The 18821-nt window shown below is 47.4% G+C and overlaps 1 protein-coding gene across 1 annotated transcript in view; it reads right to left on the bottom strand.

Annotated features, from left to right (window-relative positions):
* The window catches only part of LOC144148778 (uncharacterized), an 81285-nt gene that overhangs the window by 50833 nt on the left and 11631 nt on the right, over positions 1-18821 (bottom strand). The window contains exon 2 of the mRNA XM_077680291.1: positions 14249-14427. Coding sequence (XP_077536417.1) covers positions 14249-14395 — 147 coding nt within the window. The 5' untranslated portion in view covers positions 14396-14427. The remainder of the gene's footprint in view (positions 1-14248; positions 14428-18821) is intronic.

The following is an 18821-nucleotide window of genomic DNA, read 5'->3' as shown; positions in this document are numbered from 1 at the left end:
GCAGCACCAGTAGAAATTTTGTCCAGTGAAATAGTGCAGGGGGGGGGGGGTGTGGAATTTTCGTGCTGCAAAATATTGTCATGTTTTGACGAAGCAGAGTACATGCAGTATTAAAAAGACCATGAATGTGTAACCTGCTTAGGCGACTCACGATAAATGTTTCGACCAGCGATCCGTGAAAGCCGCCAACCACCAGACGGACCACGACAAGTTTGCACGTATGGGGAGCAAAAGCGCAAGAGAAACGCATCCTTGTGTAAGTGGAAGAAATTTACAGCTTGATGAATTATATTATACCTTGAAACCGTGGCAAAACAGAAATGCCGGCCGTGTCCGCATTTAGCACTGCGCCTTCGCCGTGAGATGGGCCGCTCACGCGTCTGTGCCTGGCTGCTCACGCGTCTCACGCACACTGAACTCGAAAGATGAGTTTGCTCTAAGCGAGCCGACTCAGTGAATGTATTCTTTTTCCTCGGTCTCCCGGCGCTGGCGTATGCAGTGGAAGGGGGAGGGGGTACAAGGTCAGCAAGTTTTGACTATCATGAAATAATTACTACCGATAATCATTTTACTGTCACGGTTTCAATCTGCGCGCACTAACCACATGTAATTGCTATGTGGACTCTAACAATGACGAACCATTTTGCAATTTCAGTGGGGGAAAAGGTAGCTACACAATCGGTAAATTATGTAGAGCACGCCCATACAAAAATATTGTATGGTCGGCTATAGAAAATCCTTTTTATGGTCGGCTTTAGCTATTTGGCCCAATATTCTTTAGACGTTTCGATGGGTGTCTTTAGCTTCTTCTATAGCCAGTTCTGTGGTTGTCTTTAGATATTCGTATCGACATTCCTATGGGTGTCTTTAGGTTCTTCTATAGCCGGTTCTATGGTTGTCTTTAGCGATTCGTATCGCCATTCCTATGGGTGTCTTTAGGTTCTTCTTTAGCCGGTTCTGCGGTTGTCTTTAGATATTCGTATCGACATTCCTATGGGTGTTTTTAGCTTCTTCTATAGCCGATTCTATGGTTGTCTTTAGCTATTCGTATCGACATTTCTATGGGTGTCTTTAGCTTCTTTCTTTAGGTCTTCTTTCGATATCGCTATGGCTATAGAAGAAGCTAAAGACACCCATAGAAATATCCATAGAAATGGCTAAAGACAGCCATAGAAATGTCTAAAGATAATTGGGCCAAATAGGTAAAGACAACCATAAGAAGGATTTTCAATAGCCGACCATACGATATTTTTGCATGGGCTGCAGCCAGAAGAGAATCGCCACTACTTGAAACACAGCGATAGCAGCAGCCTCTGGGAAATTATTAACACGCTGCCATGCCGGCATATAGCCTTGCGGATCTCTAGAACTTCTCCTGTGGCACTTAGGTTGTGTGGCTATCTGCATTCTGTAATATATGCTCCATGAACACTTCAGCGATATAGGGGGAGTGCAAGGTTGCGACTGCAAACACGTCGCCAGTTTTCATTCACAAAAGGCTTAAACAAAGGCAAACAAGAAAATCAAAACCAAGGGGTTTATTCATCCCATTCATTACATAAAGGGCTACTATCTACGCTACTTCGCCGCCAGTAAACTGTTGTTCACATACGCCGATCCAAACACACAGCACACGCATTCCAACACTCTGGCTCACGCTTACGTCATGCGCTCGACAGCCACACTACGCGGCACATTTTCTACGAACGCCCACCAAGACACAATACCTGCAGGTGCTGGGTAGTCCACAGAAAATAGAACACTCAGAAATCGTTCATTTCACTCAGTACTCAATGCACGAAGTTGCAAGTATGGTGGCTAAAATGGAAATGACTCTTAATTAAACAATGAAGACGGTCGCACATAATGCAATAATAAAAAACGTTTTCCAAGCCCGTTCAATTAGTTCCTTGTACGTTTTCTCAGTTCGCGAAAAAATAATTATATTTGTCTCATCCCCGCGGCGAAATATTCACTTCTGTGTACATTGCAATGCCCATGTGGTGCAGGGTAGCTTGGAAACGTATTCTTGAACACCAAAAAAAGTCCTGCATTTCTCGCACAACACAGCCTCTTCAGTTCGTAAGATCACTCACCCTGGTGTTTTGCGTACGATGAAATTCATGTCGCGGTATCGCAGGTATCCATTTTCGCATGACTTCGGGTTGATGTTGAATTAATCGCAACACTGTCACCGTAAACACCGAAATTTCCGACAGCGAAAAGCGGCACAATTGCTTGGCGTCACACCATCAACACGAACACATTGCAGTCGAGTAGTAAATTTCCAACATTTGGCAACACGTGCCATGCCCGCGCACATGAGCAAGGAGACGAGATGTGGCTGACTGAGTACATCCTGGTATAGGTAGGTCCATCGCGCTAGCAAATAGTGCGGAGATACGTGCCCATCTTTCGACCTTTTTCTAACTTGTTTTCTGGTAATGATTTTATTTGGCAAATACAACATCGCTTAACGTTTTGTTTTCTTCATCCGAAAAAACTATATCTGTTATCAGTACTCAGGGAAAATTTTCTGCCACTATTATTGCTGCGCGCACGAATACTAACACAGCACGGAACGCCTGACCCTCTTTTCCACGAAAACTTCCCTTCGCACGACCGGGCTACAGCGTCGACGCGCGGGGCACTCACGCCGCACCTCCCCGGCCGGTCATGGTCCCCTCTGCCTTTTCAATGCTTCCCAGAACTTCCTTTCCCTGCCTCCTTCTGTCCAGCTTGGGTCGCTCTCCTCCTTTCTCAATGTCTAATTTCAAAGTGAGCTCCGCGGGAGAAGGAATGCGGTTGTTCGCAGATGCCACCATATTTCTGACTGCGCCCGCAACAACGGGGGCCGCGAAAGTTCTTTCCAATTTGCTTCGACGCTGAGAAGGCCGTTTTCAGAGAAGCCCGCTTTTTCACTTGACCACGGCAGCGAAGGGCCGCAGAGGAAGAATTCTCCGAACTTATACGTCTTTCGGTATCCGTTCATTCGCAAGCTTTGCCGACGCACAGTATCCAAAGTTGCAACCTGAATTTGAGCGTTAACCTTTCATATAACTGGCCGATGAACCTCATCATCGCTATTCAGTCTGTGTTGTAGATGTAGCTAGGTAAATCATGAGTGTATAAATTACGCGGCATAAGTCATATTGGAACCAGCGGAATAGAATTTAATGGTGTGCTCGAATTATACCTTTATAGGCTAACACTTTTTTAATAGCGGCGGTAGACTTAGAGGCTTATGTCACTATGTAGTTAGCTAAGGAAGCTTTTATGGATGCAAGCCTCTAAATTCTGCGCCAAACGCTTTCCTAATTCCGGCTAAATGTTGCTTAATTGTCCCACGTTTAAAGGTTTACAGTTATATATTGCGCTGTAGCCAGCCGCAGAAACTTTTATGGGTGCCTCTCTTTAGCTTTAGGGCAGATTATCTCTAATAGCTGGCAGAAGACACCTGAATGGTTGCAATTATGTAGACTTAGCTGCTAGACAACGCCTATATCCAGCCAAATGAGCTTTTATGGCTTTCTCTCTTTAGCTTTAGGATGAATTCTTTTCAATAGCTGGCAAAAGACAGCTCAATGGTTTTGAGTCTGTAGAGTTAGAGCTAAAAAACGGCCTATAGCCAGCCAATTGAGCTTTTATGACTTTCTCTCTTTAGCTGTAGGACGAATCCTTTTCAATAGCTGGCAAAAGACAGCTCAATGGTTTTGAGTCTGTAGAGTTAGAGCTAAAAAACGGCCTATAGCCAGCCAAATGAGCTTTTATGGCTTTCTCTCTTTAGCTTTAGCACGAACTCTTTTCAATAGCTGGTAAAAGACAGCTGAATGGTTTCAAGTCTGTAGACTTAAAGCTAAACAATGGTCTATAGCCAGCCAAAAGAGCTTTGTCGCGGCTGGCCTATAGAACTAAAGCCATAGATTTTCTTTAGCTGGCTACAGTAGCCTGAATAGCTGTGACTCTATAGACTAAACACACTAGGATGTTCTATAGTCGTCTAAAGAGAATTGTATGGTTTACATTCTTTAGTGCAGGTTGCATAAAAACTTCAATAGCTGGCTATAGCCTAATTTATGCACTTTTATGGGTGACCATAGGGACCCATAGGCGGCCATAGCTCACCATACATTTTTCTATAGACGCCCATAAGGCATTTTTGTATGGGCGACATCATTATTGGAATAATTTTGGGCTTTGGCTTCTTAATATTCGTTTTGTTGCTGCTTATTTTACTTGTTTTACCTGTCATGCTTCCCTTTTTCCCCTCGGCATGAAATCGTGCGTGCGCCGCTGCCTCTGGGGGACACAAGGAAACCAAGAACAGGCAGCGCACACGGACCTCTAAAACAAAAATAAATGAGCGTTCCTTGATATGTAGCCGAAACAAAGCATCCTCAAAAACATCATAGAACGCGTTGCAACAGCACCAAGCTAATCAGTGCGTGACAAGACAGCCAAAGGCCTTTGAAACACGAACGGTCGTACCTTCGGGCTCAGTTTCTGCAAGCCGTAATAACAAAAACAATTATTTACGAGTAAAACTGTGGGTTTGAAGTGCAAGATATTCATAATTTTTCACTTGTTCACTTGTTTTCGTTCTCTGTCACTCGCCCTACAATTACGAGGTAACTTGGTACTCTCAACACCGGCGGTGCGAAAAAAGACGAAAAGAAACTGGCTGCCTTGTGCATGTTTTGTGCGCGTTTGTAGATAGTTATCAATTTGATCTCTAATATTTGCTATTTTACCCATTTTAACTGTAAAATTACATTTTCGCCAAGAACGAAACATGGCAGCAGTGGCGACACCAAAACATGGCGGGCGAACGCTGAAACATTCAACTGCCTTTGAGAATGGTCGTGTAGATCGACAGAACTCCTGCCAGTTCGAATAACATTTGAGATTTCGAAGGTTACTCGACTGAAATATCCTTCCAAACGCTCATGTAGCACAGGTATTAAAGGGACACTGCAGTGATTTGTAAACAATGCGGGATTAGTAGCGCACATTGTAGTCCAGTATCCATGGGCCATGTTTCGAGCACTCTGAGTGTGTTTACCCGAATTTATTTAGCGGAAAAATCAATTAGAAAACGCTGTCCTCCTCTCTGCATCCTCGTCCATTTTTTGTGTGGCGTTTCCGTGTGACGTTAGGAGGAAATGACTTGGCTTGACTGGGCTACTGCACGTCTCGACGACCTTCCGATACAGTCAGAATGCTCAGCGTTTAGCCCGCTGGCCGCCGACGGGTCACCGCAATTCGTTCGCTCAATTGAAACTAAGTGACGACACGTTAGTGAATGGAAGAATGAGCCTTTCTTTAGTTTGCTAGTCTGTACACTGCATCAAGCTCCAAGTCCAGGTTGCTCCGGATGGTACGCTAGTAGGAAAATCTAACGCCACATGAAGGCGGGAGAAGAATCAGTGAAGTCAATACAGGTACTAAGGAAATAAAATCAACTGAAACTTTCACCGTACTGCGTAAAACTAGAGAGCAGGAAGTATTTTTTGTACTAGGTGAACAAGCACAGCGGTCAGCAGCACGACCGTCTAGACGCTTTTCCGTCTAGACGTATAGTGGAAATTGCGGGACGCTTACTGCACGAGCGCTATACAACAAATAGTCACCTAAGTTGCTTAAAATGCTAAAACTAAATAAAAGTGCAAACTTGTTATACATTATAACGCTCGATCATGACCGACTGGTCTAGCGCGCTAGGAATGTTACTTTGCAAGTCCGAAGTTCGAAACCCCGAGGGTATTTTTTTTTTGTAAGTTGACTTTTTTGTTTCCGGCCGATGTTTTCTAAACTGAGTTCACCATTTTCGGGCCGTAACGTTCACTGCTCCACGAGCGAGGTCGCAGAACGCGCGCAGACTGACACTGACGCGCTAGCGAGTTCTCGTTTTGCTGTTGCCACAAGCACCGACTACTTGCGGGCAGGGGGCACAGGCCAGAATCAGCAAACCGTTGGCTGGTGCGAACACACTTTTTACGATACAGGCATGAATGAGGCAAGCTCCAAATATGGGGGAAACGCGCATGGTATTTGAGCGTCTGCGGTGACGCGGAGGGCGTTCATCCACTGCGTAGGCCTCGGCAAGTGATTGCTACGATTCCAAGCCGTCCGGGGAGGCTTACCTGAGGCATTTTACAGCCAACAACATGGCAGAAGCGCGGTATGGCGATTATTGAGATACCGAGAATGTCCATGCAACGATAACGTCGGATGTCAAGCATGTTGTTGTACAGAACCGAAACCGAAATTTGTTTGAATGCTAATCTTGGACACCGTCCAATCACAATGCACCTCCTCCCGACGTCACAGCCTTTTAGTTGGTGCGGCCGCCGCAGACCACGCATGGTAGTTTTTCTTTTTTCTTCTTTCGGGCTTTATAAGATAAGTGTCAACCTATCAACTGGATAAACGGTGAAAAGTGTGTTCATTTGAGCCAGTCTACGCAGTGCAAGCAAAAAAGAGAGCTTGAGAAATTCACTTCAGTGTCCCTTTAAATTCCCCAGTGGTCAGTTGACCGCACGGTACATAGTTGTGTTGCGGTGGTTTTAGGTGCAGAAAGCCCCATGGAGGTGCGACGGCCGCAGCTAGACTAGCTAGTCCCCCCAACCTCTAACGTTGGGACATTCGTTTGGGGCGCCGAGTAGTCGGGTCGGGCCGTCGGCGCACGCGCATTTTGCCAACTACCGCCGCATTTCATGGCCACCAGCTGGCCCCCATCGCTCACGTGTGTTTCGTGACGTCACAGTGTTAACATACAGGGAGAGGTCCATTTTCGACCTCGAAGTTGGAATCACGTGACCTAACGTGCTGCAAAAAAGCATGTGACCATATAGTTACCATGCAGATGCCACGTGACGTCACTCTGGGCAAATCTGCCAATCCAGTAACATCGCCATGGCATATCCTGTGTGCGTTGCGGCCTAATTTAAGGAAGTGCACACGGGGCCAATAAGTTCGTAGCAATACCTGCTGGCCTCAAAGGTGGTAAACCAATTGTAGGAAGCATGTTGCGCCCATGAGAACTGTGATGAGCACCAGCCACAATGGGCAAATCCGCTTACGTGGATATGCGCCGGATGCCGCTTGAGGAAGAGGACGCGCTCGTTCAGCGTCAGTACCTAAATGCTCTCCTGTCCAGGAAGAAGCTCCTCTTGGGGGTTTGGCCAAGTCTTTGAGTGTTTTTGTGTACGCTTGGGTATCGGAAGCTTGGGTTTTCAGCCTTAAAGGGCGTCTTTCAGTTTTGATTATGTGTTTTGGTAAGGGAGATGTCTTTTAACTCCCCCGGTCAGGGTTCCTCGCCCTGGTCAGCTTTCCTCCCCTTGCAGGACTTGTCTGTGGATGTATTTTTCAACGGAGGAGTGAGGAACATCCCCGTGGCCCTGGTTCCAACAAACGGGGGCGGAATTCGGCGGAACAATCCGCAAGCCATTCAGGTGGACCTGCAAGGAGTGACCGAACATTTCAAAAAGATCTCGGAGGTGAGACCGTTCGGCAGGGGTGGCATACTCTGCCGGTCATCTGTCGCGGCCTGCGTCATGGACCTTCTGGCCTGTTCGCATTTCTCCTCGGTGCCGGTGAGGGCGTTTATTCCTCCTCATCTTGCATGTTCAAAAGGTATCGTAAGGGGAGTTAGCAAGGACTTGAGTCCACCGGAGGTGCTGAAAAGCTTTGCAGCAGCAGGCGCCGTTTCAGTATTACGATTCAGCAGAACCCTCAACGACAGTAAGGTACCCACAGAATCCGTTATCGTCACTTTCGCGGGTATGTCTTGCCCTTCTGAGATTAATGCATGGCCTTTGCTGTTTCCGGTGGAACCTCTTCAGCCGCGGCCGTTCCAATGCCACAAATGCTGGAGATACGGCCATAGCAACAGAGGTTGTAAATCAAACTCCCGATGTGTGTCGTTTGGAGAAGCTCATGCTGCCTCGGAGTGCGAAGCAGCTGAACCTCGATGTTGCCTTTGTCAGGGATCTCACCCTGCGGATTACTTTAACTGTCCAACTGGTGCCCAGGAAGTCAGTGTGTTGGAAGTTATAGAGAAGAGAAGGTGTTCGCGAGGTGAAGCGGTAGCGGTGGTCAAAGAAAGGGCACGCGATTATGCTAGTGTGGCCTCCCGTCAAGATGCTGGCAGCGAAAAGTCAATTTCCAACATGATAAATACTTCGGTAGTCAACTCCATGACTTCTATTGTACAGCCACTGGTAAGTTCCTTGTCCGAGTGTATGAGTCAAATGCAAGCTATGACTCAGAAAATGGCAGAGTTCCTGCAAATGTTATGGGCGAGTTCCTCGGGCTTTCCTCTTCCGCCTGCAGGCGTTGAATCATCACTGAATAGTCTCGGCCTAGCAGCAGCAGCACCATCTTCCACAACGTCGGCCCATTTAGCCCCATTACCGCCTACGAATGCACTCCTGGGGACTCCTGGGGGTTTCGAGCCACCTCCTCATGCACACGTCATCTCCTTCTGATGACAAGGCGGCAGCCAATGAGGTAGAAGGACAGTTTCCTTTGCATCCAGATACGCCGTCCGCCAGGGTTGAGGACTCGGACGAGATGGAGGTAGGCGAGTCCACCCCACTGGCACAAAAGCGCAGGCTGTCCCCCACCGAGGAGGAGGCCAGTAAAGTTCCCAAACCAAAGAAAAATAAAAATACAAAAAATTCGGCAGTCTACCAATCAGCCTCATGACATACTACAACAGGCCATATCATCGGCGCAGCTTGGCTAACAATGGCAAGTATACGAGTACTCCAATGGAATTGCCGCTCAGTTTTATCTGCTTCTCTTGATCTTAATTGGCTTGTGGCTCAATACCACCACCCTGATGTTATCCTACTTCAAGAAACTTGGCTTTCTCCCCAGAAATAATTTTTTACTCCAAATTTCCGCTCCTTTCGTTTGGACAGGCAAGGTAGAGGTGGAGGGTCATTGATTTTAGTATCGCTAAAATTCTGCCATAGTGCACACATGTAATTTCTTTCTCTTTCAGCTGAGAGTGAAATTCTTGCAGTTGACTTTGAATTGCCAGGAAATGTTTCATTCTCCCTTGTAAATGCATACTTCCCATATGGGGTGACATCGACCGGTTCACTAGATGCAGCTTTGGCTGCTTGTAAAAGTCACATCATATTAGCAGGGGATTTCAATTCTCATCATGTTGACTGGGGATTCCACACTGATGCTTGCGGAAGGCGCTTATGGGATTGGGCTAGCGACCACTCTCTCTCCTGTATGAACTCCAGAGTTGCTACATACGTACGCGACCAAAGTAAGTCGGCATTAGACTTGGCGTTTGCAGAACCGGGTCTGGTTTCTGCTTGGTCTACGGTAGACTGTGCAACATCTATCGATCATCTCCCCGTGGTTTTTTATATCAATGCAAGGAAAAACGTTATCCGCAGGGCGCGCTCCTTTGTAAATATGCCTCGGTTTGGAAACCTTATGCGTTCAGCCCTGCCTTCGATACCCACTCAAGATAATGAATGTTGCGCCAAGGAGGTAGTATCATTGACACAGGACTCGGCCACGCGAGCTAAATTTCCTATTACTTCGGTCCAAGGGAAGCCTTGCAGTCCATGGTGGAATGATGAATGTACGAGGGACTACCGTTTCCTAGTAATTGGAGCAACTTTAAGTATTTTCGCGCTGTGTTTAAACGCACAATTGCACGGGCAAAAGAGATGTACAACGCAAACCGATTCTCTATTCTCTCAGAAGCTTGTAATAGGCGGGCGCTCTTCAGCTTCTTGCGGATAAGGAAAAACGGCGTTACTGTATCAAACCTTGACTCCTTCATTCATACGCCAACTGCCTTAAAAATTCTTCTTAAAAAATTGGCTTTAGGACTGCAGGCTCGGTTCACATCTCAATATTCTGTACTGGCCCCCAAGGTGACTGACTCTCCTTTACTGAGCTCGGCTGTAAATATTGAGGTTACAAGGGGTGAGTTATATGACGTGTTGCAGCGTGTACCTGATGCAGCACCAGACCCAGATGGAATTACACTTCCAATGATAAAGGTATTGTTCAGTGAGTCACCCGAAGACCTCCTGCATATTGTCAACCACTCTTTGTGTGCCTCCTGGATCCCTTTGGATTGGTGGCTGTCTAAAATTATCCCCTTGCCTAAGAAACCCGGATTAGGATATGCACTGGATAACATAAGACCGATAAGCTTAACGTCTAACCTTGTCGAAATTATTGAAAGTATTTTATTGGCCAGAATTGAGAAGTTTTTAACCAGTTCTAACATATTGAGCCCTCGGCAGGTGGGATTTAGGCCAGGCTGTTCGATATGGTCGGCGCACATAGACCTAGAGAGCCGCCTTCATCTGGCTCGACGTTCTAAAGAGGTCGCAGCACTGGTGACATTGGATGTGGCCAAAGCGTACGATTGCGTTGAACATGGCATACTTTTAGAAAAGATGGTGCGCTTATCTTTCCCGGAATATATTATGTCCTGGGTCAGGTTGTTTTTAACGGGCCGCAAATTCTTTATTGCCCAGCATAGAGTCACCTACTCGAGTTACAGTCAATCGCGAGGTCTACCACAAGGATCCGTCCTGTCTCCGGTGTTATTTAATGTGTTGCTGAGCGAGGTGCCCGTTATTGCCGGAATTCAATCATATTTGTATGCTGATGATTTAGCCTTTTTTGCATCGTCAAGGAATATACATTCTTTGCACCAGTCCCTGCAGCTGTACCTCTCGATCTTAGGATCGTGGCTAGACGGGCTCTGCCTATCCTTAAATGTCGGAAAGTGTGCCCTCCTGGCATTCCCGGTTCAAGACCCTGTTTCCATTTGTCTGACATACCGACAGAAAATAATTCCACAAGTTACTTACCTGAAATATCTAGGAGTGATATATGAGAGCACTCTAAATTGGCGTCCTCATATTGATTATACTGCGGCCAAAGCGGGGAGGGCGGTTTCACTGTTAAAAAGATTTTGCAACAAGAAGTCGGGTATGCGTAGAGATATTGTCCTCATGCTCTACCGCCTATACGTTCGACCTATTCTAGAATTCGGATCCATCCTTTTTTCAAATTATCCTTTTTATAAGCAACGTCCATTGATTACACTAGAACAACAAGCTTTGCGCTTGTGTTTGGGTTTACCGAAGTACGTCCCTATTCGGGTATTGTACTGGGAGGCTCGCATCCTTCCCCTGATTCCCCGATTCAAAGTGCTGACAGTAGAGGCATACCTTCGTGTAATGGAATTGCCTATTTCAAGGTCGCAAATGGTCTTCGTTCACTCCCCATCGCCTTTTTTCACTCAGCCATGGCCCAGGTACAAACGCCCGCAGGTGGTGTTTGTAAGTCTCTATTAGCCCGATTAAACGTCAACATTCTCTCGATTCCTTCCTTTGAACCTCGAAATGCGATGGTGGAAATTGATTTTGATAATATTTTCCCCTCCAATTCCAAATATTTGCCGGAGAAGACTATCTGGTCTTCTAATCACCCATTTAGAGAAGTTTCCAACCCATGTGGTTGTAGCCACAGATGCGTCTGTTCAGGAAAGAAAGGCTGGTATTGGTATCTTTTCACCTGCACTTGACTGGGCATTTTCTTTGCGGCTACCCAATTTCACAACAATATTCTTGGCAGAATTTTTGGCGATTTCCCTTGCTATTAGAAAACTCAATGAAGACAATTCGAAAGTGATTATTGTGACGGACTCGCTTTCAGTCTGCTCCACCCTATCTAATCCAAGATTTACCCCTCTAAGCCGAACGCTCTCGATGCTCCTACCACCTTATGTACAAGAAATCCGCCCGGTCTGGGTTCCAGGACACAGGGGAATCCACCTTAATGAAACCGCTGATTATCTGGCAGGTGCGACATTGAATGGACCGCTGGTTGATGCTGTGCCCCCCATAGCCCAAGTTGTTGCATCCCGGTTTCGCAGGTATAGCTCGCTGGACAGCCTGCACCCAGACAGTATCTCTGGATGCCCCGAAATTGAGCACCTCCGGTATACGTGGAAGAGCGATGTTGTGCAGTCGCGATTGTGCGAGGTCACATTGACCAGCTTTCGCTGCCGAGTGCCCAATTTGAATTTCTACCTTCACCGTGCACGCATAGCGCCTTCGGCCCAATGCGAGTTTTGTCAAGAGGAGGAGACAATCGAACATTTCCTGCTGTCTTGCTGGCGGTTCTCCTCTATCCGAAATCGATTCCTGGAGGTTCCCCTCCGGCGCCTGGGTCTTTCCTTGTCTGTATCGAATTTACTGTCATTTGGGGCATCGGGTTTAGGTTTCTGCCACGGGGATGTTTGTCGCGCCCTTCACGCTTTCATTTCACAATCCGGTCGCCTACCCTGTTAAAAGACACTTCGTACTTTCTTTCTCTGGCACGTGTAGTATCTGTTTTTACTTCAGTATGTCAAAATTGCCAACATCACTTCCTTCACACTTCACAGCTCTATTTTACCTTTAGTTTAATTTCTTGACCAGTTTCCCCAATCTGACTTGGCCAATCCCCCAGAGTGGGTACGCGCCACTGACTTTTGGTTCCAACCAACCAACCGACCAGCCTCGCGAAAAGCTGGTCGTTTCGGCTCACCCCGTCTGCGTCGACGCCGCGTTCGTGAATAAACAAGACCAGCCTTCTACCGGAACGCCGACTATCTCCTTTACAGTTTTTGGTAGAGGTTGCGGTGCTGCGCTGGTCCCCATTTATCTACCCTGGAGCTGCGCAGCCGGACACTTCCATCGACGATGTCTCAGGGTAACCACCACGAGTCCCCACCTCCTGTGGCACCTATCACCTGCCCTGGCACGGTCCGTTCACGAGATCCCCCCTTCTTCCACGGCACTGGTGACCAGAATGCTGAGGATTGGCTCATCACCTTCGAACGGGTGAACACCCATAACAACTGGGACGATAAACTAAGACAGAACTACGTGAGTCTCTCCTTAACCGGTGTCGCAGAGACGTGGTATAAGAACCACGGGTCTGATCTCCGCACATGGTCAGACTTCAAGACCGAATTTGCCAAAGTGTTCGGGCGCCCAGCTGTTCAGAAACTGCGCGCTGAACAGCGTTTGCGCGAACGCACTCAGCGCACGAACGAAACCTTTACCTCTTACATCGAGGACATCCTTGACTTGTATAAGCGGGTAAACAACGCTGTGACCGAAGAGGGAAAAATCAAGCATACCCTTAAAGGCATAGACGACGATGCCTTTTAAATGTTGCTCTCGAAAAACCGTCGGATGGTTGCTGAAGTCATAAACGCTTGCCAAGAGTTCAATGAACTTTCACAGAGAGGGGGCTCTCACTCGAAAACCCGTGGAACACGACCATTCACTTTGCACCTTGGCATATGAGGATAGGGGTGTCCTCTTCGCCCAGATTCAGCAGTTTGTTCGCGAAGAGGTGGCTCGTCAACTTTCTCTCGTTAGCTACGTAGCGAAGCCGCCTCAGTGGGATTTAGCCCCAACCCTCAGGAGTGTTATACAAGTCGCTGACGCACTTTCAAGCACTCGACTTCCCGATCCCGCGGTAGTTCCAGTGGCATACGCCCACATAACGCCGCAAACTATGATAGCAGCTCCTTTGACTTTCGTCGACCCAGTGCCACATAGGCATTTCACCTATGCCGAGACCGTACGTGGCACGACCTTTCTCTGGAACCGACTGTTTCAAGCCCTGGGAGTCATGCCACTGCCGTGGTTCAACGTGTCCGGTCCATGCGTGTCACTCCACATCCAGCGTATCTATTCGCGAATCGTTAGCGCACTGTCACGATTTAGACCCGCGTTCGTGAACCTGTGAGGGTAGGGGTACCCTCCAGCCGAGAGACGACATGCAGCGTGCTGGTGGTGACGGTGACTGACCCCCGAGCAGCCGTGCTCGGCGGTGTTTATTGCCCGGCCACCCACAATGTTGCCCACCGAGCCTAGTGGGGCCACTGAACTTAGCGGCCAACGAATATCAGGGATGGGGGGTGCCACACACTTGTCACACGCACAGTGGATAATCGCAATGTCTGCTATTCGTGTGGGATTGCTGGACATGTGGCACGCTACTGCCGTCGTGGCATGATGGGTGCGCGCAACGCATCGTGGCCCTTATCCTATACGCCAACATCGCCCATGGAGCATGCTCCGACCCGGTTGCCGACGACACCTGCTCCGTCTGATAACCGCGACTTCGCCAGCCGTCGTTCGCTGCCTCCACGACGCGAATTCACCTGAATGATTCTTGAGAAACTCACCGTTCTTTTCGTGTGCTCTGCTTCAACGAAGCCGTCTCCAGCTGAGCCGTCACTGTATGAATTTGAAGCCTCGCAGGAGTCCATGGTTGGCGGTGCTGGATCAGCTTGGGAACTTTCCCCTGTCTCTGTTGCCACGTCTGGACCCATGGCAAACCACCAAGCCGCAGAAGCACCTGCGACTGGAGCACAAAGATTTTACCCCACTTCACTGCACCTGAGGTCTTTGAAGCAGAACTGGCTGCAAAGTTCGGTACTGGTCATGACCTTCTCTTTGCACTGGAACTCCATAATCAGGATAAAGACCAAGAATGAAAACAAGAAGAGTTTCTCTTAGCTTAAAATTGTATCGTAATGCACAACAGATGCCTAGCCTCATGCAACCTTCTTGTAGCAAACAAAAAAACAAAAAAAAAACATTCACGCCTCTGTTAACGACGGCGATGATTGAACGCTTAGCTCTTTCGTGATGAATTCTTTGGTCGGCCAATACCACACTGCGAGTATGTGCTACTCCGGAGGGAAGCACCACTTTTCTAGATTACCCACAGTAACTCTCGGGAGTGCACTCTGTAGGCCTAATGTTGGGGTTCGGGGTTTATGTTGCGAATCGGTACCTGTTTCTTGGCGCTCGCTTCGACCATGTCAAAATGAAGCGGTCGGATAGCCAGGTTCGATTCCTACCACAGGAAGCGTTTTTCTTTTTTTTCACTTCAGCCACAATCATTCATCATCGTCACGGAAAGTTGGCTTTCCTGCAGAGTGTATTGGTATACAACACCATCAGTGAGGACTAAGCTTTGCTTTAAACAAGTGCATGACAAAGCAGGCGGCGGTATCAACATGCCGCTTTTCGCTGCTTACGGCCTCAGTGGTGCAGTGACAAATGAAGCCAATTCAACGGGCGATGTTGACACGAAGGGTCGAAGTTTCTGATTAAATTTTCCAGAAATAAGCCTTGCTCAGTCATGTGTGTTGGTTAAAAATGGTCTGATTAAAAACAGCTGGGCGCATTGAAATTGGTTTGTACTTACAAATTTCACTGCATGACGTAGTGAACACAAGACACAACTAAATTTTTACTGAGAAGTCAGATATCCACGGCCACATGGCCTTTCACGTGATGCTGGACAGTGATTAATAACAAATAAAAAAATCGGCGCCCTCCCACTCTGTGAAGAAGGAAAACCAGTGATGCTGGGCGCAGTCCAAGGAGAGCACGAAACACAGCTGGTCTCTTTGTAATTGGCGATTACGTATACTTCCTACCTAGTTACCCCACTGATCTCCACTAGAGTTGCTGGATGGCGCTTCGAGCTCTCCGGCGCGCGGCCGCCGGAAGTTCGAGCGCTCGTCCCGAAAGTCGGGCAAATGGCCGCCGTTGCAGCATAGCGTATGCTACGTATGGGCTGGTTTCGCGCGCATTCCGCCAAAAATACCTGCTTGTTGCGCCGTCAACTGCACAAACAGACCAGAGAAGTCGTCTGGGAAGACGTTCCACTTTGAAGTATTACAATATTCTGTACGACGTGCGTGATTCGCAGCGAAACGCAAATGTCAAATCAGTCTCGATTTTAAGCTGTGGCTCTTGTTACGCAGATTCCCTAGCTCTAAGCCGGATTTATACCGGCGTTGGGTGGCAAACTTAAGAAGGGACAAATGGGCTCCATCCCCAGGCAGCAGGCTCTGCAGTGACCGCTTTACTGACAACTGTTTTGACACAACGGGCGCACGAACTCGGCTACAGCCTGGCGCCGTGCCCACGTTGTTTTCTTTCCCGAAGCATCTGGAACAGGTATAGTACGACATGGCTCGGCATTTTGGTATAGCGCCCCCCCCCCCCCCACCCCACCCCCTTAAAAAAAAAAGAATACTGTTCGGCCATCGCAGCTCGCTCGTTTAGCGTTCGTATAACTTCCCCTGCAGTTGATGCTACGTTTATTAGACACTGAAATCGCCTTGCATGGGCGCTATAACCTTCTTTCGTAGTATATTTGCAGAGTCGCTTTAAAAATGACGCCCTACAAATTAGCTCGGAGCACAATAAAATCTACACAGAGCTGTGAAAACCTGTGGTTGAGGAAGAATTCTTTTTCGAACTCACTCTGAAAACCATGTACTGTAAGCAATGAAACGTAATTGGAAAAAACATCTCTATTACGTTACAAAGCGCGAGGTCTTAAATTTGAAGTACATAATTTTTTATTTCAATTTTTGAAATGCTGCTATCTGCGTTATGTATCTCAGTGGTGCTATGATAGCTGTCCAAGATGCTACCTGGTATAATTCCCAAACACACATATGCTTGAATTCATACTGTAAAGGGTTCCGATGTACTGACCTTCAAAGGTAAAACAGGAGCAAGCTGCGCACAGTCATTTTCAGGGTTTGTTTTGTCGGCACGTAGCAAACTTCAAATCGGTTCTTCTGTTTCAGGCAGCTTCCTCCATGTTGATATCGAACTCACTAGCTAGTTGATTTTTCGGATAATCCAAGTCCTTTCACGGCTGTTAATTTAGTGTTTTCGGCTAATACAAGTCCCTTCACGACTGTTAATTTATTGTAAGACGTGCATCTTGACACGAATCATAAAGTCCACTCGCTAGCAGAAATCCCGTTCGAGCTGTGTCGTCTCCTCTCAAACCAAGACCCAAGTGGCATTTTCGTTCTCCTTCGCAATTAAATTCTGCTTCATATTAACGTCGCATGCTTCGGTATAGCATAAGTTGCGATCTGAACGCGATGTGTATAGCCAAAATGCAATAAAGTGAGAACAAAATGGCAAAATGCGCCAATGGGGACGCTTATCAGCAGTTGAGAAGCGTAGCAGACGCCCGACTTCTGGGACGAGCCGTCGAACTTCCGGTGGCCGTGCGCGCGCCCGGCCCACTGATCTCCACTGAGTTTCCCGGCCGCGACTAGCTATTTAGTGGCTCTAGCCGCGACAGCGCGGAAGCACCATCCAGCATCTCAGTGGAGATCAGTGGCTTCGCCCGGGGGCCATGTTTTTCAATCTTCACGAAGACGCGGCGCCCAGTTATGTCGCTCCAGAGATACGGCGCTCCGAAAATTGCCGTTTTTTTTTTCACCCCTTGCACAGGTAGTTTGTCGCCTCAGTACACATAAGTATTTTTTCTACAGGACTTTGGAATGGTTTTCGATGGGAAAACTTTACTCACAGAACATATTTACAGCCGTTTTGTGCGTGAAGACACTAATACTGTAACGTTCACAACCTCACTGTGGACAAGTAAATAAGACTCGACGTAATGATAGAATAGCCTAGCGGCTAACTCTCATAACATTTGCGTTGCGATACTTTCCATCCCAAGCAACAACGGACGTCCATTGGACGTCCGAAATACAGCCGAACATTCAAGGCTAAGTTTGGGCGGCCACTGTACGTCCATGTCTGTACATACATTTTTGAACGTACACTGGACATCCAGAAATGGATATACAAGTCCTAATGACATCCACCAACGGACGTAAAAAGTTACTATGAAGTATTAAATAATAGCGTAAAATAAATGTAAAAGCAAAAACGAAAAAGCTATTGGGCTTTTCAATTAAAAAAATTGTACATCAACACTCTCGCTCGTAGGTTCGAAGCTTCATCTGCATATTTCTAACATTATGCCGATATTTCAAATTTTTTAAAACCACTTCACCAACTACAATGATTATCTCTTTGGGGAAGGATATATAAGAATTGAGAACCGCTAACAAAACATGTGAAGCAAGTTCACTCTGTTCGTCTCTGCCGTCTGCCCGATAGTGCATTAACCTTGCGCGGTATACTGTACTATTCGTTGTAAGGACATTAGCTTCTCGTAATGTGATTATGGAAATTTTTACTGAACAAACAAAATACAGCCGATTTCGGACGTCTGACTGGACGTACGGAAGTGTTAAAACCGGACGTGGAATGGACGTACATGGTACGTACATCAGCCCTGAAACGGACGTCATTCGGAGCTGGAATGGACGTACGGTGGACGGCCGACGGACGTCCGGTGGTTGCTTGGGATAGCAAAGAGTTTGCTGCCGTTTTCTCTAATCTTACTCCCTCCGTACTTGGCCATTATGCTTCACTGCGCAGCTGGAAGTATCGGAAACCAAGCTTACAAATGCCAAGCTTACACCGGTCTGTTTAAAGTCGGCTTTTTAAGTGACAGGTACACGCCTCAGTGACTCCTGGTGATTTCCCGCGCATAGCGGCAAGAAGGTGTTTATCGGGGCAGCAATTACCGGAATATCACGCAAGGCTATATCCATCCGTTAATAAACATCACCACCACCACCACCACCGAAGTCACCTCTAAACAAAATGCATTGCTGGAGAGACATTTCATCAGGGCCCTCGTATGTCAAAATATGAAGGCCCCAAGGCCTTTTTTTTAATTTTTCGTTAATATTGTGAACGCATGTGAGCGCAGTCAATATACTGGGCAGCAACTTTACGCCGTAGGACACAGTGATCCAAGAAAAAATTGTAGCTGGTCCCAGCTGGTTTATGGTTAAATTCCCAGCTGGTCTTAGCTGGTCCCAGCTGCAGCAACCACGGGCCGTCGGC

This window comes from Haemaphysalis longicornis, unplaced genomic scaffold (genome assembly GCF_048455015.1).
Source record: "Haemaphysalis longicornis isolate Haplotype H1 unplaced genomic scaffold, Haemaphysalis longicornis Haplotype H1 scaffold_8, whole genome shotgun sequence".
NCBI lineage: Eukaryota > Metazoa > Arthropoda > Arachnida > Ixodida > Ixodidae > Haemaphysalis > Haemaphysalis longicornis.
The sequence above is the reverse complement of the archived record's forward strand: the minus strand, read 5'-3'. Positions and strand labels throughout refer to the sequence as shown.